Source organism: Petaurus breviceps, unplaced genomic scaffold (assembly GCF_028583685.1).
Source record: "Petaurus breviceps papuanus isolate PSGF00001 unplaced genomic scaffold, PetGlider_PUasm1.0 90686, whole genome shotgun sequence".
In the NCBI taxonomy this organism is placed as follows: Eukaryota; Metazoa; Chordata; class Mammalia; order Diprotodontia; family Petauridae; genus Petaurus; species Petaurus breviceps.
In genome coordinates, this window is record NW_027187309.1 from 11,502,393 (window position 1) to 11,524,964 (window position 22,572).

At 36.2% G+C, this 22,572-nt stretch overlaps 1 protein-coding gene across 1 annotated transcript in view; it reads right to left on the reverse strand.

The window, feature by feature from the left end:
• PLCB1 (phospholipase C beta 1) overlaps positions 1–22,572 on the reverse strand; it is a 628,464-nt gene that overhangs the window by 134,052 nt on the left and 471,840 nt on the right. The window contains exon 23 of the mRNA XM_069065428.1: positions 404–536. Within this exon, the coding sequence (XP_068921529.1) occupies positions 404–536 (133 nt within the window). The remainder of the gene's footprint in view (positions 1–403; positions 537–22,572) is intronic.

Genomic DNA, 22,572 nt, shown 5'->3' on the forward strand with positions numbered 1-22,572 from the left:
GAAGGATCAGTAAGATTTGAATAGGTGAATGGGAAGAGGGCAAATATTCAAGGTGGATTCAACATTATAGTAAAGTTCAAATTTGGAAATGACCATATCTTTCTACTGTTCTAAATAGCTACAAACCCATGCTTCAAATGCTTTGCATGGTAGATGAATGACAATTACTGTTAAACTTTTTAAAATGAGGCAGAAGAAAGGTGAAGGACTTAGGTTTGTTCAGAGAGTGAGTATTAGGCTTGCTTTTTCACTAAGTTTTAGACTTAAATTTATTCAGGCAATAAGTGTGAATTTTTTCATGTGTTTTTTTAATTCAACAAACTATGTGGTTCCCTTATGTATCACACAAAATATTGAGAATCATCTTCTTTATGTTTTATACACAACTTCTATTGTCAGTTACCTGGGGCTGGTTGACTGTGGACAACCTGAGATGGTGGTTTTGGTGCCAGTGATGTAGTGTGATTGACTCCATTCTCGGCTGGTGCTGGTCTGGGTTCACTCTTAGACTCTGTTGGTGTTTCTCCAAGATCAGCCTGAAAATGGAGGTATCATACATTATATTTATTATTCTTTAAAATTTTTTAAAAAAATATTTCTCCTTTCTTATCTTTGGTCTCCGAACCAAAAAGACAAGGTCATATTTAACAGAATTTATTTTAGTTTTTTTATTCTGAAAGAGAATTTAAAACTCTCCTTGAATAGATGTAATAAATTTTAGAAATCACAACATATATCTGTAAATGTATGAGGCATGTGACTAGATGGAAACGTGAAAGAGTTTTTACCAACCATAGAAGAAATTATCTAGTGTCTTCCAAATAAACTTAGCACATTGCCTTGCACTAAGTTGGAACTCAAATATCTGTTGAATTAATTGAATGAATGAGTTTTCTTTCCAATAAAGCAGTCACATTGGGAAATACTGCCATTTCTCCAAGGTTCAACATTATTTTTTAAATTTCTTTTTTAGCCAAGTGTAGTGGTTCACCTCTGTAATCCCTGGTAGCAGAAAGGATGAGGCTCATAACCCTCCCCAGCCCTCTCCTCTCTCCACTCCTCCCCCACTGCAGTCTACAGGCACAGGAACCAGACTGCTTAAGAAAAAGTGAAGTAGTCCAGGTCAGAAATAGCAGGGCAAATCTCCCATGTCAATTAGAATGTAGTTGAACCTCCAGATAGTCCCAGAACTTCTAGCTTAGTCAAGAAAAGTAGTCCCAATCTTCAAAAAAAAAAAATAGACAGAAATATATCTATCTATATCCTTTACTGCCGATGCTGCCTTTTCTCTTTTGAATATTTTAATGGTGTCAAAACTCCATGCTTTGAGGAATAATTTTAGTTATTTACTTAAAAAAAGGTAAAACATATCTAGCAAATACAGTAGATGATCAAACCAGATAATATAAGCACTGACAGAAAATGAGATGGAAAAAAAGTAATGAGGCTAATTTCTAACTCAATCTGAAGATAATTTCAAAGGACTATTCCAAAATGTTTTCAGCAATGAAATCATCACTTCAAAAAATCTAAATTAATTTATGGCAGCATAGAAAGGCAAGAAATCTTCAGTTTATGTACCCAGTAAACAATATCAAGTATTTTATAGGTTCATGGATTCAAGTGATTTATAGGTTCATAGAATCAAGTGATTCTATTTAATGACTAACATTTCTATATAACCCTTTAGTGTTTTCAAAGTATGATGTATATATATATTATCTAATTTGAACCTTCTAACAACTTTTTGAGGTTGGTATTACAGAAGTCATTATCCTCATTTTATGGAAGGGGGAAACTGAGGCCCACAGAGGTGAAGTGATTTGCCCATGGTCACACAGCTAGTAAGGGCCAAGTTTAGATTTGAATCCTGATCTTTAAGATTTCAATATAGTACTTGGTCCACTTGCTATAATGACTTTAAATGCTGGTGTAGTGATGAAAGAACTCTGATTTCTATATAGAATTGTTGGGGACAGTGTTGTTTGTAGGATTAGATGTAGCTGGCATGGGGTCTAGAAAGTTGCTTTGTAAATCATTAATATATAGCTTAGTAAGAAAAGTTACATTTGAGAATGTTTCCACAAGAAGTGTAACTAGCTAAATATAAAAAGTCTGAAAAAAAAAAGTAGACGCTTGAAAACGTAATAAATCAAGGTAGTTTCTAATTACATTATTTGGCTCTGGGATTATCCTTAGAATGAATTGCTTAAGATAAACAGGAAAACAATGAGGTTGTCTATTCTAATTAGCTAGTTCTTTGCAACCCGATTTAGAAGCATTTCACATAGCTGTTCACTCTTGGGTAGCCAAAATTATTTCTCTAAGAAGCTCAATCAAAGAAGGAGTAAAACTCAAGGTGAGAACAAATAACCAACTGTATCTATCAAGCAATTTAATCTTGTGATAAGGAATACAATATGTCCTTTATCAAACATCAGTCATAATGAAGGAGAGGTCTAAAAAAATTACATTCCCTAGAAAAACCCAACACAGAACATTTTTCTTAATCCATCAGGCATTCTATCCTCACATTTAAAACAAAATAAATTCAAATACATCTTGCAAGACTGAAATTTTTCTACAAAACCAATTGACCATTTTAGCTAGGAGAACATTCATCAATATTATGGCAAATTTAAAGAATCCACAAGAATATTCTCTGACTACTGATAAGGTGATTAGTTCAGATTATTTTTCAATGTTACTTAGGTAAAATGTATTGTTGATATTTATTAACATCATTACTGATTAATTCAAATCAGTATATAATTAATCACCTAAATTTTTCATAGCAATATGAAGATACAGAGAAGTATCTCCTATTTAAAAGGAGTTGTAAATCTAATTGGAGATATTTTTTTAAGAGAATATTTTTTTGTATTTTATTTTGCTTTTTGGAGGGCAATAGGGGTTAAGTGACCTGCCCAACGTCACACGACTAGTTTTTGTGTTAAGTGTCTGAGGCTAGATTTGAACTCAGGTCCTCCTGACTCCAAGGCCAGTGCCCTATTCACTTCGCCACCTAGCCACCCCAAAGTAAATGTTATATTAACTACTTGTAGCTTTTTTTTAAGCAATTGGGGTTAAGTAACTTGCTCAAGGTTACACAGCCAGGTGTTTCTGGGTGGGTTCTAAGTGTCTGAGCCTGGATTCGATCCCAGGTCATCCCGACTCTGGGGCTGGGTGCTCTTACTTGCTGTGCTACCTGGCTGCCCCCGGAGACAATTTTTTTTTAAATTATATACAACTTAAAGATTTGCAAAGTGTTTTTCTTAAAGCAACTTTGTGAAGTTGGCAGTGTCACATTATAATAATGTTTTCATAGATAAGGAAACTGAACTCTGATAGGTTAATTGACTCACCCATGATCACATCTAGAAATAGTTCTATTAATTCTTGTTTCCTAACATTCCCTGTTCATTCAAAAAAGACAAATCTGAGGTCATCCTCGGAGTGCTATTTTGAGTTATATAACTGAATCAGATTCAAACCCAGATATCCTGATGCTATGATTACTCATTGATATCCAATGAGCAAAACAAAATCAAAGAAAAAATCTGATATTTGTAAAGGGCCTGAACATAGTAGATTTCTAATCCCTTCTAGTGGTTTATTTACTTGGTTATTCTATCTTTAAAGATGAATTAGGCACACATAGAAAAAAGATAAATAACAATGTACATCTTGTATAGAATATTACATGAATGGTATAGATCAATTCTATATACATAGTCTTCCAACAGTTTTAGTAAAGTTATAAGATTTTACACTATCACACTCCACTAAGGTTTTTGGGATACCCTGTGTTTATAAAAGAGAGTTCAGTGTGGATTGAAATAGGAAAAGATTTTATAAGATACCCTAGAAGGATCCATAGAGGAATTGGTACATGAGATGACCCTTAAGGGATAGGGAAGGTTTTCATATATGTAAGGCAAAATAGAATGCACTCCAGAAAGAGGAAGATTAACAAGGAAATGGGAAGGATAGGCTTGGTGTCCCATGCCTGAAATCTCTGCTATGAGGGAGGTTGAGCCTGGTGGTTCTCTTGAGCTTGGTAATTCTAAGCTGTAGAAGGGCTAAAGTTGATCAGTAATACAATCATACAACAAGTCCAGAACTAATATGGAGAGCCCCCAGAAATGAAAGGCCACAAAGATGCCCAAAAAAAGGACACATGAGTCTGGGCCGGAAAGAAAGTAAGTCAAAGTTTTTTTCAATCAAGGTCAGGTCTATGAGTGGCCACTACACTTCCAGTTTGGGCAGTAAGGAAACTCAATCTCAAAACCAAAAAAACAAAGAGAACAAATAGGAAAGGCAAGAATTGTGGCTGTAGGGCACATTTTCTTAAAGTGCTTCCAAGAGCCTCCAAAGTTCCTTAAATATCCTTTCCAGGGGTCTCTGAGTTCAAAACTATATTTGTAATAATACTAAGATGTTTCAGCTACTAATTCAATAAATATTGATAGATGTAAACCATATCAACAAAAGCCCATTATGGGTCTCCAATAATTTTTAAATGTAAATAGTAATTTTTAAAGTGTAAAAGGGTCCTGAGACCTAAAAGTTTGAGAATTGTTGAATTTGAGAAGAGGAAATAGAGCATTTTGACTCTATGCATTCTAGGCCCTAGAAGAGGATCATTATCTCTGCTCATCTTTTTCATATATATTTTAGTCACTCAAAACCTTAGACTGTTCCAAGGTACAGAATGCTTCATTTACTCCATTTTTTTTGGCCCTTCTGACCTTTGGGGAAGGGGGCAAATATTTATTAATACTGCCAGGCAATATGCTAAGTACTTTGTAAATATTATCTCATATGAACCTCACAACAACGTTGCTGAAGTCTAAACTGGGTACATCATTACATAGGACAGAGGAGCTAAATAGGAATGAAGCAACTTCATCTTTTCTCTGTCTCATTCACCTCAAGGAGCAGTACTATCCCTTATTGATATTCCTTTTCCCCCTATATGGCAAACCAAACAATACATAAAAACCTTTATTTTGCTTAGTTTACTTTGCTAAGCCCATGTGACCTTTAAACAGTTTTTTTTTAAAACACATTATAGTCATTCTTACAGGACTGTGCTAAGCTTTGGTGTTCATTGTTAGTTGTCTGTCTTTGCTTCCATGTTCTGTAGTCTTTGAAAAAAATCTAATTTAGTTGACAAGGAATATGATGATGAGATAAAGACATCAAAGAGACCTTAGAAGCCATCCAATGCCTCCATTTTACCAATAAGAAAATGGAGTTCTAGGTAAGGTTACATACCTTGCCTTAATTCATATGCATAGTAATTTTTCTGGAATTTGTTTTCTCTGCACTCACACCCTTCTCCTGGTTCCTATTTACCCCTTCTTTACAACATTCTTTTTTTTTTTGGCTTCAGAATTGCATTCTGTAGAGGTTCTAAGCCCTCTTGGATAACAGTTTTAATTCATGGGATCCTATTTTTTTAATTCTATCTCTGAATCTTTTGAAACCACCTCTCCCTAAAAGTGACACTTGTCAGAATAGACCCAGCTTTCCTTTCTTTTTGTTGCAACAAGTCTAAGATAAAATAAGGGATAATCAAAGACCCCGATGACTGTAATAATGTATGTATATTCCATACATGTTGGCTGATTGCTTTCCTGAATGACTTATCATTTTCATCTTTCTTTCTGGTTGCTCTGTAGTATACACCAGTGAAAATAAAACCAATTCTCTTGCAACTTCTGTTCACCTCTGTCCAAATGCTCTCCTCCATGACTGTTTTCTGGATATCATCACATGAAGATATCTTCTTAAACTATTATGGTACTCTTTCTACCACTCTTTCACTATTCTGTTCCTTTTGAATAAATTATATTCTTTTGGAGCCAAATTCCAGTCCTGTATCTCATCACTCTAAGTATCAGCAATCCTTGTGAGCAATACTCATGTTCTTTGCTTTAGTTTGCTTTGCCTATTTGTGTACTATTTCTAGAAGTCTAAAGCCTTGAGATTTATTGATAACTCCTTCCTTAGATTTCGACTCCGATAAATTTCTGGGGCAACAGGGGTACGGCACATGCACAGAGTGCAATGGAGTGCTCAGTTGATGCCAATTCTCCACGTGTAGTGGCCAGAGAATATGCCTCCAGGAGAGGGATGAGAACATGGAATGGAAGTACCTGGGAAAGACATAGAACATGGGTAGACATTCTGTAATTGGTTCCACTCAACAAACCATATAATTTTATTATTTTTTTTTATTTCCTGCATAACCAGGAAGTCCTTTTTGACTCTGTGCATAGCCAGAGCTGGGGGTGTGTTCAGAAAAGGGCTGAGTTTGCCTGACCATATTCTCTTCACTCTTGGGAGATCTCTTTGACTCCTTTGCTCATGGCATTCAGAGAGAGGCAATGTGGTAAGGGAAGAGGTCTTAGGCCTTCTCCCATCCAACACCATGTGGCACTGTAAAAACAGGCCAGAGGTTTTTGTCTATTTTGGCATTTGCTCTTTGGTTTTAGGTGAAGGGAGAGTGAAATCCATATGTCCCAATGTCCAGATTTTTGCAGTCACCTCAACTTCAGTGCCCAGTGGAGCAGAGAGTGACCCATTCCAAATGACCTTTGGAATAAAGTCTTATGGCAGATGAAAAGAGGACTTACTTATCTGGCAACCATGATTCGTCCAGACATAAATTTGGTGGGACCAACACTATGTAAAAACCATGCTAACGATGAGCCCACTCTCCCTTCTCCCTAGTTACTGAGGTGGTACAGAGCAGAGTGCTCCCTAAGATGTTGGGGGGGGGAATAATTTATACTTCTCTTTGCTTATATCTTTGAATTAAATATCCATTTGTAAAAGACAGTAGAAGTTAAGTGGTTAAATTGAATTTACTAGTACCTTAAATCATGGGGAAAACAGCTAGTGGGTGCCTGACACCATAGCATTAGGGAAAAGATAAACCCCCAAATCCCCTCAGTATTCTAGGACTCTCGAGGGGAATATATATCTGGCCTGGCTCTGAGATAATGGCCCAGGACATTTTGCTAACAAAGGGCAACTTTTGCCACTGTAGCTCTTTGAGGGTTTCTAGCTGAATGGATATTTGTTGGCACTTTTCTCCCCCGCCTTCCTTCCTTTAATAAAAGAGTTTGAGACATAGTTGCTTTCAGGAATTTTTCAGATGTTATGTGGCAGCACTAACATGAAAATACTAGGAATATAATGGCTAGTTGGCAGAGACAATGACCTTGTTTCCTGGGCATAGAATGTCTCTGTACCATATCCATTTACATGGAGAAGTGGGATACATTCTGAAGTAAAAAAAAACGAGAAACCCTGAATACCAGTGCTGTTTTGTGGTACTATAAAAATGATCATTGCTTGAATTATGGCCTGACCCCGAGAAATGGAAATTCATGAAGCTTACTTATTAGTTGACAAAGTTGGAGCAAGTTCTCTGACCAAAGGCACCCAGATCAATAGCAGAAAGGGAAAGGTAGGGAAAGCTGGGGAAAGAAAACATATGAAGCTTCTGCTGTAACTTAACCCCAATTGCCCTGCCTTCCCCCATCCAAAAAGAAAAAAAAAGCAAAAAATAAAAATAAAATTCAGGTCTTGTACAGTCAGGCAAAGGCCATTTCTGCACAAGGCTACTTGAAATTCATTGTTTTACCCAACATTTTAATTAGTATTAGCATTTAACATGATAACTTACACATAATGGCTATTCAATGAACTTTTGTTGAATTAATATTGTTGTTTATCAATTAGAGAAACCAATTAGCCAAATAATTTCACGCTTTAAAGAAAATTGATAGGTGAGTTAAATTAACACATAGGTACCAGTTATTTTTTTTGTATGTGTGCTTTTTGGAGGGCAATTGGGGTTAAGTGACTTGCCCAAGGTTACACGGCTAGTAAGTGCGTCAAGTGTCTGAGGCTGGATTTGAACTCAGGTCCTCCTGACTCCAGGGCCAGTGCTCTATTCACTGCACCACCTAGCTGTCCCTAGGTACCATTTTAAATAGCTTCCCCTCTCTACTATTATATTTCTTTATAGTGTTTTTTTAAAAAATATATTGACTTTTCCAAAAAACAGTGCAATTAACCCATGTTCTCAAAGGAAAAAAATGTATTCATAATAATTACTATCAACAAGCATTTACTAAGTCCTTACAACATGGTTACTTAATGTAGCCACTGTAAGAGGCATTAAAGATTTTTTTAAAGTGTTTGATACAGCTCTTGCCTTTCAGGGACTTAATATAGAGGTAGAAATATTTTACATATCCATAAAAATATAAAATAATATTAATTGTAGCATATGATCAGTAATAAATGAGTGATATAAAAATTCATGCTACAAAAATTCAGAGAAGGGAGACTTCCTAAAGGCTGGGTACAATGGGAAAAGCTCATGGTGGAGACACAGATTCAGCAGGGCCTTGAGGTCAGTTAGCCAATGTGTATTTACTATGAAACACTTATGTGCCACACTTTGTGCTAAGCACTGGGTACCTAAAGAAAGGCAAAAGAAAGTCCCTGATCTCAGGGATCTCACAATCTAATGGGGAAGTGTAATGGAAATGCAAATTTAAAGATCTTCCCTGCCCTTAGGCCCTTTGATAGGCTTAAAAGACTCTTGAGAACCTTCCTTGATTTGAAAATACACTCTGCCTCCTGATAGGCTGAATGTGGTCACATGGAGCCTGTGGCAAGAGGCTTGGTTTTCAGGAATGCCCACACCTTGATGCTGTGTGATTGGGCAGTGGGTCAAGAAGGTTGTTACATTCTCTGAGCCAGGAGAAGTCTATATAAACCCTGATTTGAGGCTTTGCTTTGGGGCTCACTTTGAGTAGTGTTCTGTGATTTTTATCAGATGAGACTCTGGGAAGCCATTGTTGACAGCCCCACCCCCATCCTCCCTCCCCCCCTCTTTGAAAAACCCAGATGTTGATTTGGTATGGATGTAATGGTTGGACAATTTGGAAACCTGTCTACTTGATCTGTTTCTCTGTCTTGATAATTTTGTCTGTATACTCTGAAGTTTGGGGTGCTGACCTTTTTCCCCTGAACTAGGTAAATGATACATATTTGACTGATTAAAGTAAGCTTGTTAACCAATTTTGAGTTGCTTTCCTTTAACAAAGCAGATCTAAGAACCTGTGTTGGCAGCCACCCTGGGGATGCTGGGGTGCTTGCTGATACGGTGAGACATCATGAAAACAACTAGTACAAATAAGATACACATAGGATGAATTGGAGGTAGTCAATGGAGGGAAGGCACTAGCATTAAAGGGACTCAGGAAAGGTTTCTTGTAGAAGGTGACATTTTAGCTGCGACATGAAAGAAGCAAAGGAAAATCTGTGGGAAGTGAAGGGCAAGAGGCTAGATAGTTAGAGAGGAAAGAAGTAATAATTTCACTGCAGGTAAAACAAAAGCAAAGGCTCTAAAATATTTGGAAACATTTGCAAGCACATTGCCCAGAGGCAGCTTACTTTTGTGGAGTGGGGATAGCACTGGAGAAGTGGGCAGTCATAAGTCTGGCTGGCAAGATCATGTTCCACATGGAGTTGGGAGGGACTTTGGGGATTATCTAGTCTGACACCCTCATTTTACAAATGAGAACACTCAACAGGGAGTAAGTTGGAGAGCAAGGGTTCAAACCCAGGTCTGCTGACTCCAAAGAGAGGCCTCAGGGCTAAGAAATTTCAATCACATCCTGCTGGCCCAAGAGGTATTTAATACAGAAGCTGTTAGGCCTCAGACTGCAGTAGATGATCTTCAGGGTCTTTTCTAGCTCTTAAATTCTATGGAGTTATGAAGCTTATGTCAATCAATAAGCATTATGGGTGAGAAAAAGCAGAATTGCCATAGGCCAAATAAAGGATTAGCAGAAGGTTAACAACTAAGAACTTGCATTCTCCCTGGTTTGCTTTCAGATTTCTTTCAAATTAGTAAAAAAAACAACAAAAACAAAAACAAAAAATTAAAAAAAAATCTTTGCCATTGAATGATACTCTTGGGAATGATTTAAATTATATTTCGCTGAAAATTCAGTGTTTAACTTAATCTAAATATCCCTAAAATATTCTACAGATATGGAACAATATTTTAAAAGCATCATCATCATCATCATCTTCATTGCTAGAATTTATATGAGCAGTGAAATGAAAAAGAGGATAGAGTTGCACCCCAGAGTCAGAAAGATTCATCTTTGTTAGTTCAAATAAGGTCTCAGACACTTACTAGCTGGGTGAACCTAGGCAAGACACTTTGCCATGTTTGCCTCATTTTCTCATCTATAAAATGAGCTAGATAAGGAAATGGCAAACCACTCTTGTATCTCTGCCAAGAAAACCCCAAATAGGGTCATGAAGAATTTATATGACTGAACGATAAAAAAAGCTATTTATATCACAATTTAAGGTTTTATGAGACACTTGACACATATTAACTCAATTGATCTTCACGACGGGCCCAAGAGGTGGTTTTTATTTTGCAGATGAGGAAACTGAGCCAGATAGAGGTTCAGTGACTTGCACAGGGTCACAAAGCTAATAAATGCCTGACACTCAATTTCAACTCAGGTCTTCTTGATTCCCGGGACAGTGCTCTATCCACTTGGCCACCTAGTTGCCTCTAATATTTATTTTTATTTTTATTTTTTGCTTTTTGGAGGGGGAAGGGCAGGGCAATTGGGGTTAAGTGACTTGCCCAAGGTCACACAGCTAGTAAGTGTCAAGTTTCTTAGGCTGGATTTGAACTCAGGTCCTCCTGACACCAGGGCTGGTGCTCTATTCACTGCACCACCTAGCCATCCCAGAATATTTAAATCTTTAAACAAGAAAGAAACTTTGTTTAAAAATATAAGCATCTGGGCAGCACAATAGTGCTAGACCTGGAAGCAAGAAGACCAGCATTCAGATTTGGCTTCAGACATTTAGTAGTTTTATAATTCCAAACAAGTCATATAACATCTCTCTCAGTTTTCCTACAATGGGGATAACAAGAGGACCTGCTTCCCAAGGTTGTTGAGAAGGTAAAATGAGATTATATATATATATATATATATATATATATATATAAATATATATATATATATAATAAACCTTAAAATGCTCTATAAATGTTAGTAATTACTATTTCTAATATTACAAATGAAGCATGCCTTTCATGACCAAATAAAGATATTTTAACATATCACTTTTTTCCAATAAAAAATCCTGAGAATAATTATTCCTTCTTTTTAGATCTGCCTTAAGTTTCCCGATTGTGGTGCATGAATATGTTAGTGTTTGTGTGTCTGTGTGTGTGTCTTGTATGTGTTTAAAAGGGATTTATATGCCACCTATTCTAAGTTAAACATAATGAATAAACTTAAGGGACAGGAGCAGAAAATAGACCCTCCAAGAAGAACAGAATTACTGACAAGAACCCAGGAATCAACAAGATCCAAGAGACCCTTGGTTCCTGGATTGTAAAGCTGAGTGAAGAGTTTGTTGTAACATCAAAGATAATTTTTGTTTTTGTAATTCTTCTTGCATAATCCATGCTGTGAGACATAATACCCCTCCAATCTTCATACCCTGCTGTCCTCTGGCAGTGAGCCCTAAGGCTCTTACAGGGATTTATTTTGGTGTGTTTTTGAGAAGATACCTTATTTTTCGAAGGGATGAAAGTTCTTAAGTTGTTCCATGGTTTTGACTTCTCCATTTGTCTTTTTTCTCTATCACCTTGTCAAGGTTAACATACATGTTCATTGCTTTTAGTTCCCTTTCCTTAAATTTGAAAGGTATTCACCTTCCAAAGAGATGAAATGAGCTATAACATTTCTAAAAGAAAAAAAAATCCTCTTTCCCCCTAGCTTCTTCAGTTATAGTTCAGAAACAGGGATAAGCTGTCATTCCTATATTGTATCATATCTGAACATGTTCTTTTAAGTGGAAGTTTTCTTTTATAGAGGCTTGAAAAGAGCTGATACACCTAATCTTGTATCTTTCTCAGTGTTAAATCCCTAAAAACATGTTCTGCCAAGTTTCATTATTGTGTAATTTAAGTAGCAAAGGCATAAATAAAATTCAGAAAATATGTAAGTCCTCCATGAGTGTTCCACTGGAAATATACAATAACAGTGAACTTGCTTTTCATGAGTGAGACCAGATTCACAGAATCTCAGAGTTGGAAGGGTTCACAGAGTCATCTAGTCTACAAGGATCATCCAACCTTTACTTGACGATATCCACTGAGGAGGAAATCCACTTGAAATAATACATTCTATTTTTGGGGAGCTCTAATTCTTAGGTTATTTTTCCTTCCTTACACCAAGCCTCAATTTAGCTCGTATTGTAAGAATGTCTTAGAATGAAGTCCTTTTGGATTTTTAGTAATGAGATCCAGTTGAATGAAATTTGGTCAACCATATACTGAATTCTTCTCCATGGCCAATAGGAAGTTACAGAATATTTTGTAAAATTATACAAAGGTAAAGGTATTTCTCATAAGTTATTAACAAGGCTATTAGCAGTAATCCTTTATTCATTCTTGACATTTTCTAACATGAAAAATATTCAAGTATGCTAATCCTAATGGTTTATTCCTTGATAAGAGTGAATATGTAACCCAAATTAACTTTGGCTCTAAAGTTCAGAAACTTTACAAAGCGAAGTTTTGAATTACAGGCGTCACTCCTTCTATTTTCAAACTTAGCTCAGCCCTTGGTTTTTTGGCCTACTTCTCAATCTCTGCTTAAGAAGTCCTCTTGTGATAATATATCCAACTTTATTCTCTCCCTCCTCTATCTGGCAAACTAATTGCAAGAACCTTCATTTTAGAAAGTATTTGTGCCAGCCATTTTCACCCCAAAACTGACTCAACCCATGACTTCTCTGATTACTTCTTGACTTTGCCTATCAGTGGGTAATTTTTTCTCTGTTTGTATTTGTATTTCCAGAACTTAGCAGTGCCTGGTATGTAATATACACTTAAATGGTCACTCTATCTATCTATCTATCTCTCTATCTCTCTATCTCTCTATCTATCTATCTATCTATCTATCTATCTATCTATCTATCTATCTATCTTTGTATCTATTATAAGCTCATTGAGAGCATGGACTGCCTTTTGCCTATCTTTGTTTACTCGGTGCTTAGTACAGTGCTTGGGATGTGATAGCACTTAATAAATGCTTATTTACTTGACATATGATAACTCTCTACATGAAAGGCTTTATATTTATAGAACTATGAAAGAAATGACAAATTAAAAGACTTCTAAAGTCATATCAAAACTATTTAAAGACACCTTCAACTTTTCCTATACTTCACAAGGTCACTGTGCATGAAATATACTGGTTATAGTTGTATAATTTTATACTTTGCTTCAGAAAACCAGTCTCACAAGTATAATGTGGGGGAAGAATGGTCAGTTATCATTTCATTTATAAAAAGTCTGGGGATTTTGGTGGACTACAAGCTCAGTATGAGTCTACAGTGTAACATGGTAAACAAGGAAACTAATACAATCGCAGAATTCAATAAAGGAAAACAGCAACCAGGGAGGTAATAGTACTGTGATACTTTGTGCTGATCAGACTACAACTGGATAATTGTGGTCAGTTCCCGTCATCCTATTTTAGTAAGGACATGAGTAAGTTAGATAGAACCTACAGGAAGACTTCCAAGATCAATGAATTAAAAATTGTCTATTAAGGTCTTAATATATCTAGGAAAAGGATCAGTGAAAAGCCTTTAGAAAATATTTCAAGAGAACACTTAAAGAAAATATGATAGCTGTCTTTAAGTATCTCATAGATTTATTTAGGGCTAGGGCTAGAAGGAAGCTCAGAGGACTTATAGTTCTCATTTTACTGATAAAGGAATTGAGGCTAAAAAAATTAAGTGACTTAAGGTCACACTGGCACTAAACAGAAGAAAGGGACTTATAATTGGGTTTTCTGGTTCCAAACAAAGAATCCTTTCAATCTGTGCTATGTTTCCATTTGAAGAGCTATTATTTGGAAGAGGAATTAGTCTTTTTCTTCTTGTCCCCAAACAGAATGAGAAGCAGAACATGAAGTTGCAGAGATGCACATTTAGGACTTATGTAAGGAAAAACATGTGAGCAATTAGAGCTATCCCAAAGTCTATGCAGTGAAATGAATGGTGCACCAGGATTGGAGTTAGGGAGACCTAAGTTCAAATCCAGCCTTAGGCATTTAGTAGCTATATGACCCTGGGCAAATCACTTAACCCTGTTTACCTCAGTTTCCACATCTGGAAAATGAGCTGGAGAAGGAAATGGCAAACCACTTCAGTATCTTTGCCAAGAAACCCCTAATGGGGTCAAGAAGAATTCGACATGACTTGAATAACAACAAAATAGAAGGCCCTGCTGTAGGAGTTAAGGGTTCCCTCTTACTGGAGGTTATCAAACAAAGGCTATTTAACTGCTCATATGAGGAAAGGATTCTGGTTCAGTCATGGGTTAGATGAGTCTGTCACTAAGGTCCCTTCAAGTTCTGAGATTCTATGACCTAGTTGCAGAAAAGAGGTTCTAGTTTGGCTGTGGAATACTACAATAAATCTGGGAGAGCTCACACGTATCTTTCTTTAGAGAGTGATTTTATTCTTCAGTTCATGGACCCCGCTTCCCTCTCTCCCCCCACACACAAGGGGCCCACGATAGATTTCAAAGGGTCCATGAACTTGGATAAGAAAAAAATATACATATTTAGATATAATTGGTTTCCTTTATAACCCTAGGCATTTTATTTTATGCATTTAAAATTTTTATTTTGAGAAGGGGTCCATCCAAAGGCTTAACAGACTTGCAAAAGGTCTTAGGACATAAGAAAAGGTTGAGAACCTTTGGTCTAAAGGACTGGAATAATTAGTTTGGGGACCTCTCTTGCTCGCACCATTCTGTACACTTGGTGATTTGAAGATCTAGCTACCGAGCTAAAGCCATCATCATATTCTATGGGGTGCAAATCTGGTGTGTTAAATGATAAAACCATCTGAAAAATATATTTTATAAAAAGCATATCAATCATATATATATATATATATATATATATATATGTGTGTGTGTGTGTGGTGTGAGTTTTTAAAATTGCATATATGCTTAGCACAATATCTGGCACAAAGTAGGTACTATATAAATGCTAGCTATTGTTATTTTTATTACTACCATTATTGAATTCAACTCATAATAAAAAAAAAGTTCAAGACAAATATAATTCTCTAATTTTAACAGCTCTTGTATTCCTATTGAAAAAAATATAAATATATTTTCTTAGTTTTTCAAATGGTTTACAGCAAAGGTACAATTTAAATCTAATAATAAAAGCTTAATTATCCTCCCCCCCATTCCCCACCCCCGCCAAATGCTTTCATTCCTTCATGATGGGAATAATTGAACTTTCTATGTAAGAGATTTGAGAATTTCTCTGGGGTGAAAACTTTATTAGCTGGGCAGAATCTGATAATACTGTGCAGTCCTAAAAGGTCTTCTGTTTGCAAGCAAAAATGACCTCTAGAGGTATCAAGCTAAAAGAAGCCTGCTCATAAAGTCCTTGCTGCTAAAATAGGGTCTCTAGTGTGTGCCATGTCCTAGATAAAATTTTCTTTTGAGACACCAGCTGCTACTTCTTCTGAGTGTCCTCATTCAAGTAAACTTATATTTTCACAAGTGTAGAAGAGACAAAAAGGCAAATTATTGTCCAAGGAAGAATAATGACTTTTTCCTCATCTAATCTTTGTGAATGTGGACAATTTATTCTTCAGCTCTAAGAAGTAGTACACAGTCAAGATTTTCTTTTTCCCTTCTGAAGAGACATCTTCATGAGGGGGAAAATGTATTGTGTCCAAGAGAAAGAAAAAATAGGAACTGTGACTAAATATAACTAAAAATCAAATACTTTTATGACCTGAAAGGTCTAAAGTATTATTTGTGAACTACGACCCCCCATTACATTTATGAAACCACTGTCTATTCACTTTCTTAGGAGTATCAAAAAAATAAGGCTGACCTAAAACTCTGCTTCTGTATTTTTTTATCCCCAGTGTTTCAGTCACCCAAAATAGCTCTTTGATATGTGATGTCTGCTGAAAAGATATGGCTTTGTGAGCATAAGAATATCTTAAAGGGTCCCTGACAACCTTGGAAGGTCCCAGCTTTTATATATCTAAAAATGGCTTCTTATTGCGGGAAATATTCCGTTCTTCTATGAATTGGTAACAATGTTTTCTACTCTAGACTGTTGATTCCACCATATGGAGCACACCATAATCTCTTAAATAGTATATTATTTTCTTCTGACCTAAAAACTATGACCATCAAAATGAGAATATTTTAAAATATATATATAAATCCTATTGAAAAAAGTTGACAGCCATTTCTTTTTATGTTGTTTAGTTAGTTGTTCAGTTGAAACCAACTCTCTGTGACCTTATGGATCATGTGTCCATGTTGTTTGTGTGTGTGTGTGTGTGTGTGTGTGTGTGTGTGTGTGTGTGTTTTTGGTAAAGATCTTGGGGGTGGCTTGCCATTTCCTTCTGAAGTAGATTAAAGCAAACAGAGGATAAATGACTTGCCCAAGGTCACACAACTTGTACACATCTAAGGCTGGAGTTGAGCTCAAGTTTTCCAGACTCCAAGCCCAACATTCTATCCATTGATCTATCTAGCTCCCTCTTAGGCAAGCAGAGGTTAAGCGAATTTCCCAAGGTCACACTGTTAATAAATGTCTGAGACCAGATTTTAACTTGGGTCATCTTGACTCCAAGTTCAGCACTCCATCCACTGAGTCATCTAGCTGCATGACAGCTAATACATTTTAGGATAAAAACTTTTCCTTTCAAATTCTATCTTTCAAGAAGGAAATCCCTCTACAAAGAGGGATTATCCTGTTTACAGAGAGATTACTCCATCTTCTAACTAGAAAAAAAAGACACTGATAGGAACTGACATTCCCCACCCTTTAAGTAGAAATGATGTTTTTCACATTCATGATAAGGAAAAAAGGAAAGAAAGGCAGATAATTGGTTGTGAAGTATCCAACATATAGCCAGAAGCTCTAATTTCTAAGTGGTTCCTGCATGAACTAAGAAAAGGAAATCATAGATATCATTGCTCTTATGTAATTTTCTTTTTAATGGTTTTGAAAAAATAGCAATATTTTTAAATCACAGGATTGGAGTGATTTAGGTCTATATTTGAGGCCTAAAGTTTTAGGGATCTCAGGCAAAAAAAAATCATAAAAAGCAGTCTTTTATTTTGTTAACTAGAAAAAAAAAACAGAATTTAAAAAATAATTTCAGAGGCTTTTGGGATATGACCCTTCAGGAGTCTCAAAGAGCTTCTCTCTCTCTCTCTCTCTCTCTCTCTCTCTCTCTCTTTCTCTCTCTCTTTCTCTCTCTCTCTCACTCTCTCTCTCTCTCTCTCTCTCTCTCTCTCTCTCTCTCTCTCTCTCTCTCTCTCTCTCTCTCTCTCTCTCTCTCTCTGTCTCTGTCTCTCTCTCTCTCTCTCTTTCTCTGTCTCACCATACATATATAGGTATATACACACACATACATGTAAATATATATATATTTTTTCCTTTAGAGATGTCAATTATATATGTTGCACTCAAAAATGATTCATGAGCTTTAATCCTGCCTAGTGTTAAACACTATTCAGTGTCAGTAGAAGATTCTCCCTATAGAGAAGTGAACTATTATCTGCCATATACATTATTTAAGAGATTTGGCAGTCATCTTTAGATGTCTTAAGGTATTAATTTTTCACCATCTACTATGGCATACACTTGATATACTAAAAGTAAAAATAATCTTACATTTATAGTCTATTTTTCCTTTTGTAATCTGTTCCTTTTAATTTTTGGTTAAATCCTCTTTTCTCAAATATAAAGATGATAATCTTTTTTTTCTTTGTATACAAGTAAGAACAAAATTAGCATTTGTGATTTTTCTAATGAATATGACAAGCATTGCTTATAACCTATAGAAATTGACCTTAGTTTTTGAGGACAGCACAAACAAGGTCTTGCAAAACTTGAAGGTATTTGAGTATGTCCTGGCATGTACAGATGTGAGCTCTATCGGTCTAAATGCAGAAAGTTTCACCTAACATTGGCTATTGGTTCTTTCATGTTACATGGAGATAATAAGATGTTTATCATCTACTTCATAGAGTTGTAAATAAAAGTAATGTGGAAAACTTAAAGAACTATATAAGTGTTTATTATTATTAATATGTGGTAATGACTTTTTTTTTATCATAATAATGTAGATAATGTGGAGGAATTAACTAGGGGAAATTTTCTTCTATTTCTGATTCTAACTTATAGGCAGCAATCGCTTGCTGAGGTGGAAATAATAGGAACAACCTTTAAGGAGAAAGAACTATCTCTCCTACAGTTTGTTAGAAGAGGAGAGGAAATCTGGTATAGTTTGACCCACATGCTGTACTTTTGGATGGCAGGTTTCAAAGGGTTAAGGAGAAGGATTGAAATTCTATAAGGCAAGTCAGTACAGGAGTGAAAGGAAACTTTCAAGAAAGGTCTTCTGAAAACACAGGAACAATTTTAATGAGAAGGAAAAAAATTCTTAAGAGACTAAATTAGATTTTTAAAAGATATGTAAAGTAGGAGCAAAAGTATTTGTCAAGATGAATGTTAGAACATAATGTGACTCTTTAAAAAAAAGTACTATCAAGATGGATAAAGTTCAGAATTATTCACTAGAAGTGGATGTGACTATGAAAAAACTATAAAAATAGACAGTGGTCAGTCAATAAGCTTTTATTAAATATCTACTATGTGCCAGGTGCAGAGCAGCAGGGTGGCACAATGGATAGCGTGCTGGATTGGGAGTCAGGAAGACTCATCTTCCTGAGTTCAAATCCGACTTCCAGCACTTATAATCTATATGACCCCAGGCAAGTCACTTAACCCCATCTGCCTCAGTTTTATCATCTGTAAAATAAGCTGGAGAAGGAAATGGCAAACCACTCTAGAATCTTTGCCAAGAAAATCTCAAATGGGTCATGAAGATTGGACAACAGAAAAAACAACTGAAAATGTGGCAGGCAGAATGGTACATTATATGATGGGGATACAAAGAAAGGAAGAAGACAGTCTTTGCTATGAAGGAGCTCGTTGTCTAATTGGGAAAATATCATGAAAACAACTACGGACAAGTAAGACATATACAGGACAAATTGTACATAATCAATAGAGGAAAGGCACTAGCATTAAACGGGAATCAGGAAAAGCTTCTTGCAGAATGTGGACTTTCAATGGGGATTTGAAGGAAGCCAGGGAAGCCAGGAGGCAGAGATGATGAGGGAGAGAATTCCAGGTATGGGGGACAGACAGTGAAAATATCTGGAGCCAAGAGATGGACTATCTTATTGAAGAACATCAAACAGTCTCACTGGATTGAAATATACATAGAGGTGAGTGAGGTGTAAGAAGGCCAAGAAGACAGACAATAAACATTTACTAAGCACTTACAGTTTGCAGGGACGGTGCTCAGTGCTAGGAATAGAAATATATGAAAGACAAAAAGAAAGACAGGTTCTGCCTTTAAAGACATTACATTTTAATGGAGGGAGATCCTATATAAAATAGAGCTGAAAAGGGGGAGGAGCAAGAAGAGAAAAGGGGGGGAAAGGGGACATGTTAGTTATGTTCACAGAGTCAGAAGTAGAGCTGGAAGGGAAATGAATCATGGTCCCCAAATTCAAGGCCTGGGAACTCAACAATGAAAGAAAGGGGTTGGCATCGCAGAGGTGTATCTTCTAGGATGAGAAGGTAGCCGAAGCATGTTACCAGTGTAGAGTTACAAGCATAACTAGGAGGACAATACAATGAAATGGTGAGGACTAGGAAAACTGCCAAGATGAGCTGGAAGGGACCTCTGGGAGCATCTAATACAACTTTGTCTTTTTACAGATGAGGAAACTGAGGCCCAGGGAGCACAAGGTCACACAAGCAAAGCATCAGATCTCAGCTCTATTATTATCTTGAGTCTGTTTTCTTCTCCAAGGAGAATAAGCCTTGCATTGTAAATGAGAGAGAAAAAAAATGACTAAGGAGGAATTGATCCTTGAAAGTAAAGAGGCCGCCTAGGAGCTCTTGATGAATAAAAATACCATGGTTCACATGAACTTCGTGAACGGGCAGATGTGATCACTGAACCACTGTCAGCAAGATTTGGAAAAAAACCATGGTGAACAGAAGAAAAGAACTGGAGAAGGCAACTGTTGCCTTAATTTTCAAGGAAATGAAGAGACTAAAGATTGCAAATTATTAGGTGATAACTTGATTTCAATTCCTGAAAAAATTCTGGAATAAATCATTGGAACAATGGTTAATAAACACCTGAAGAAAATTATGACAACGAAGAACCTGCATGAATTCATCAAGAAAAGGTTAGACCCATTTAAACTCAAGATTCTGGAGAAGTTGAAAAAGATAAACATGAAAGAAAAATCATAAAACATTCAATAAGGTGAAACTGTTTACATGCCTATATAAGAAAAGGATACATTTTTCATTATTAGGGCAATTAGAAGGAATATACTTAGAGAGCATGAATGTAAGTCAATTATGTTGAGATAATCAAGAAAAATGAGGGAGAAAGAAGGAGGCATTGAGAAAAGGGGGAAGGGAGAGGAAGAATGGGGAAGATCATCTCATAAATGATGCATAAAGGAAGAGATTTTACAGTGGAGGGGAATATGGGGCTGGTGGTGGGGAGCCATAATGCTTGAACCTCACTCTCACTGGAATAGGTTCAAAGAGGGAAGAATATATTTACATACTCAATTGGTAACAGACATCTATCTTTCCCAATAGGGTAGTAGGAAGGGAAGGGAATAAGAAAAAGGATCAGGTGATAAAAAGGAGAGTGAATTAAGGCAAGCAGTGTTGCTTGCCTTCTCCATGTGTGAGTGAGGGGACTGGAAGGAGAGACAGAATTCAGAACTCAATTAAAAAAAGTTAGAATAAAAAAATGAAAATTTAAAAAATAAAGGAAAGGTCAGGCTAAACTAACTTCATTTTCTTTTACAGGGTCACTAAAGTGTCAGATGAGAGGCATGCTATAGCTATCATTCCTCTAGACTTCAGCAAGGCATTCAATTAAGTGTCTCATACTATTCTTGTGGAAAAAAATGGAGAGACATGGGCTAGATGACATTTATAGCTAGATGAAAAAATGGAGAGACATGGAGTTCTGAACTAAAAAAATTAATAGTTGTTAATCATTCGATGACAGTTTGGCTAGAGGTACCTAGTGGAATATCCCATGATTTGTGTTTGGTCCTATGGTGCTTAATGACTTGCATTACCGTACAAATAGGAGATCAACAAATTTGCAGATGACACTGACTGGGGGATGAACAGAACATACTGGACGATATAGTCGGTCTCAAAAAAACCTTGAGAGCCTAGAGTACTGGACTGAATCTAATATGGTGAAATACAATAGACATAGATAAGAGAGGCCTGTTTAGACAGTAGTTTATCTGAAAAAGATCTACAGGTCTTGGTGAAGTTAGTGTTCAATAAAAATGAAGCAGCTAAAAATGGCAATTCGATCTTGGGCTGCTTTAAAAAATATATATTTTCCATGAAAAAACAAAAAGCTAACAGTCCATCCATAACCTACCTTAGTTAAGTAGTGTCTGTTAGTTAGTATCTTAGATACTTAGTTAGTATCTGCAATACTGTGTTTAGTTCTGAATGCACATATTAGAAAATGCATTGATAAGTTGACCAGTGTCTATTTGCAAGCCATCAGAATGGTTAAGATCCTTTAGGGACACATCATGTGAGAATCATTTAAAGTAACTGGGTATGTTTAGAGAAGAGAAAACTCAGGGGTGACATGATAGTTGTCTCCGAGTATCTGAAGGACAGCCATGTAGAAGGGCTGGCATTTGTTTTGTTTGTCTTCTGAGAGGGGAAAACAATGAACAATGGGTGGAAGCTATATAGAGGCAAATATCATGTTGATATCAGAAGAACTTCCTAATAATTAGAGGTATACCAAAGTAAAATGGACTTCTTTCATTGCTTTGTGTTTCCCCTCACACACTGTGTTCAAGCAGACCCTGAATGGTTGCTAGTGAGGTAGGCAACAATGTGGATTTCTTTGCATACATAGGTTGAACTAGTAGGCTGCTGAGTTCCCTTCAAACTCTAAAACTTGGTGATTTTATATCCAAAATGTTAAACACAAAAATATTCAGTGGCTAAGATACTTTTTTTTCCTTGAGATTTTATACTTGGAAGTGATATCCTAAAATATGGTGAAAGGTAAATTCAGTTTGCTTTATTTGCAAAATAAAGAGTATACAAAGTATTTATGTGTAGAGGCAGCTAGATGGCACAATGTCTAGAGCACTGAATCTAGAGTTAGAAAGACCTGATTTCAAATATGGCCTTAGATACTAGATATGGAACCTTGGGCAATTTACTTAACCTCTATTTGCTTCAGGTTTCTCATCTGTAAAACAGGCATAGTAATAGCATCTGCCTCCCAAGGTTGATATGAGGATCAAATGAAATTAGC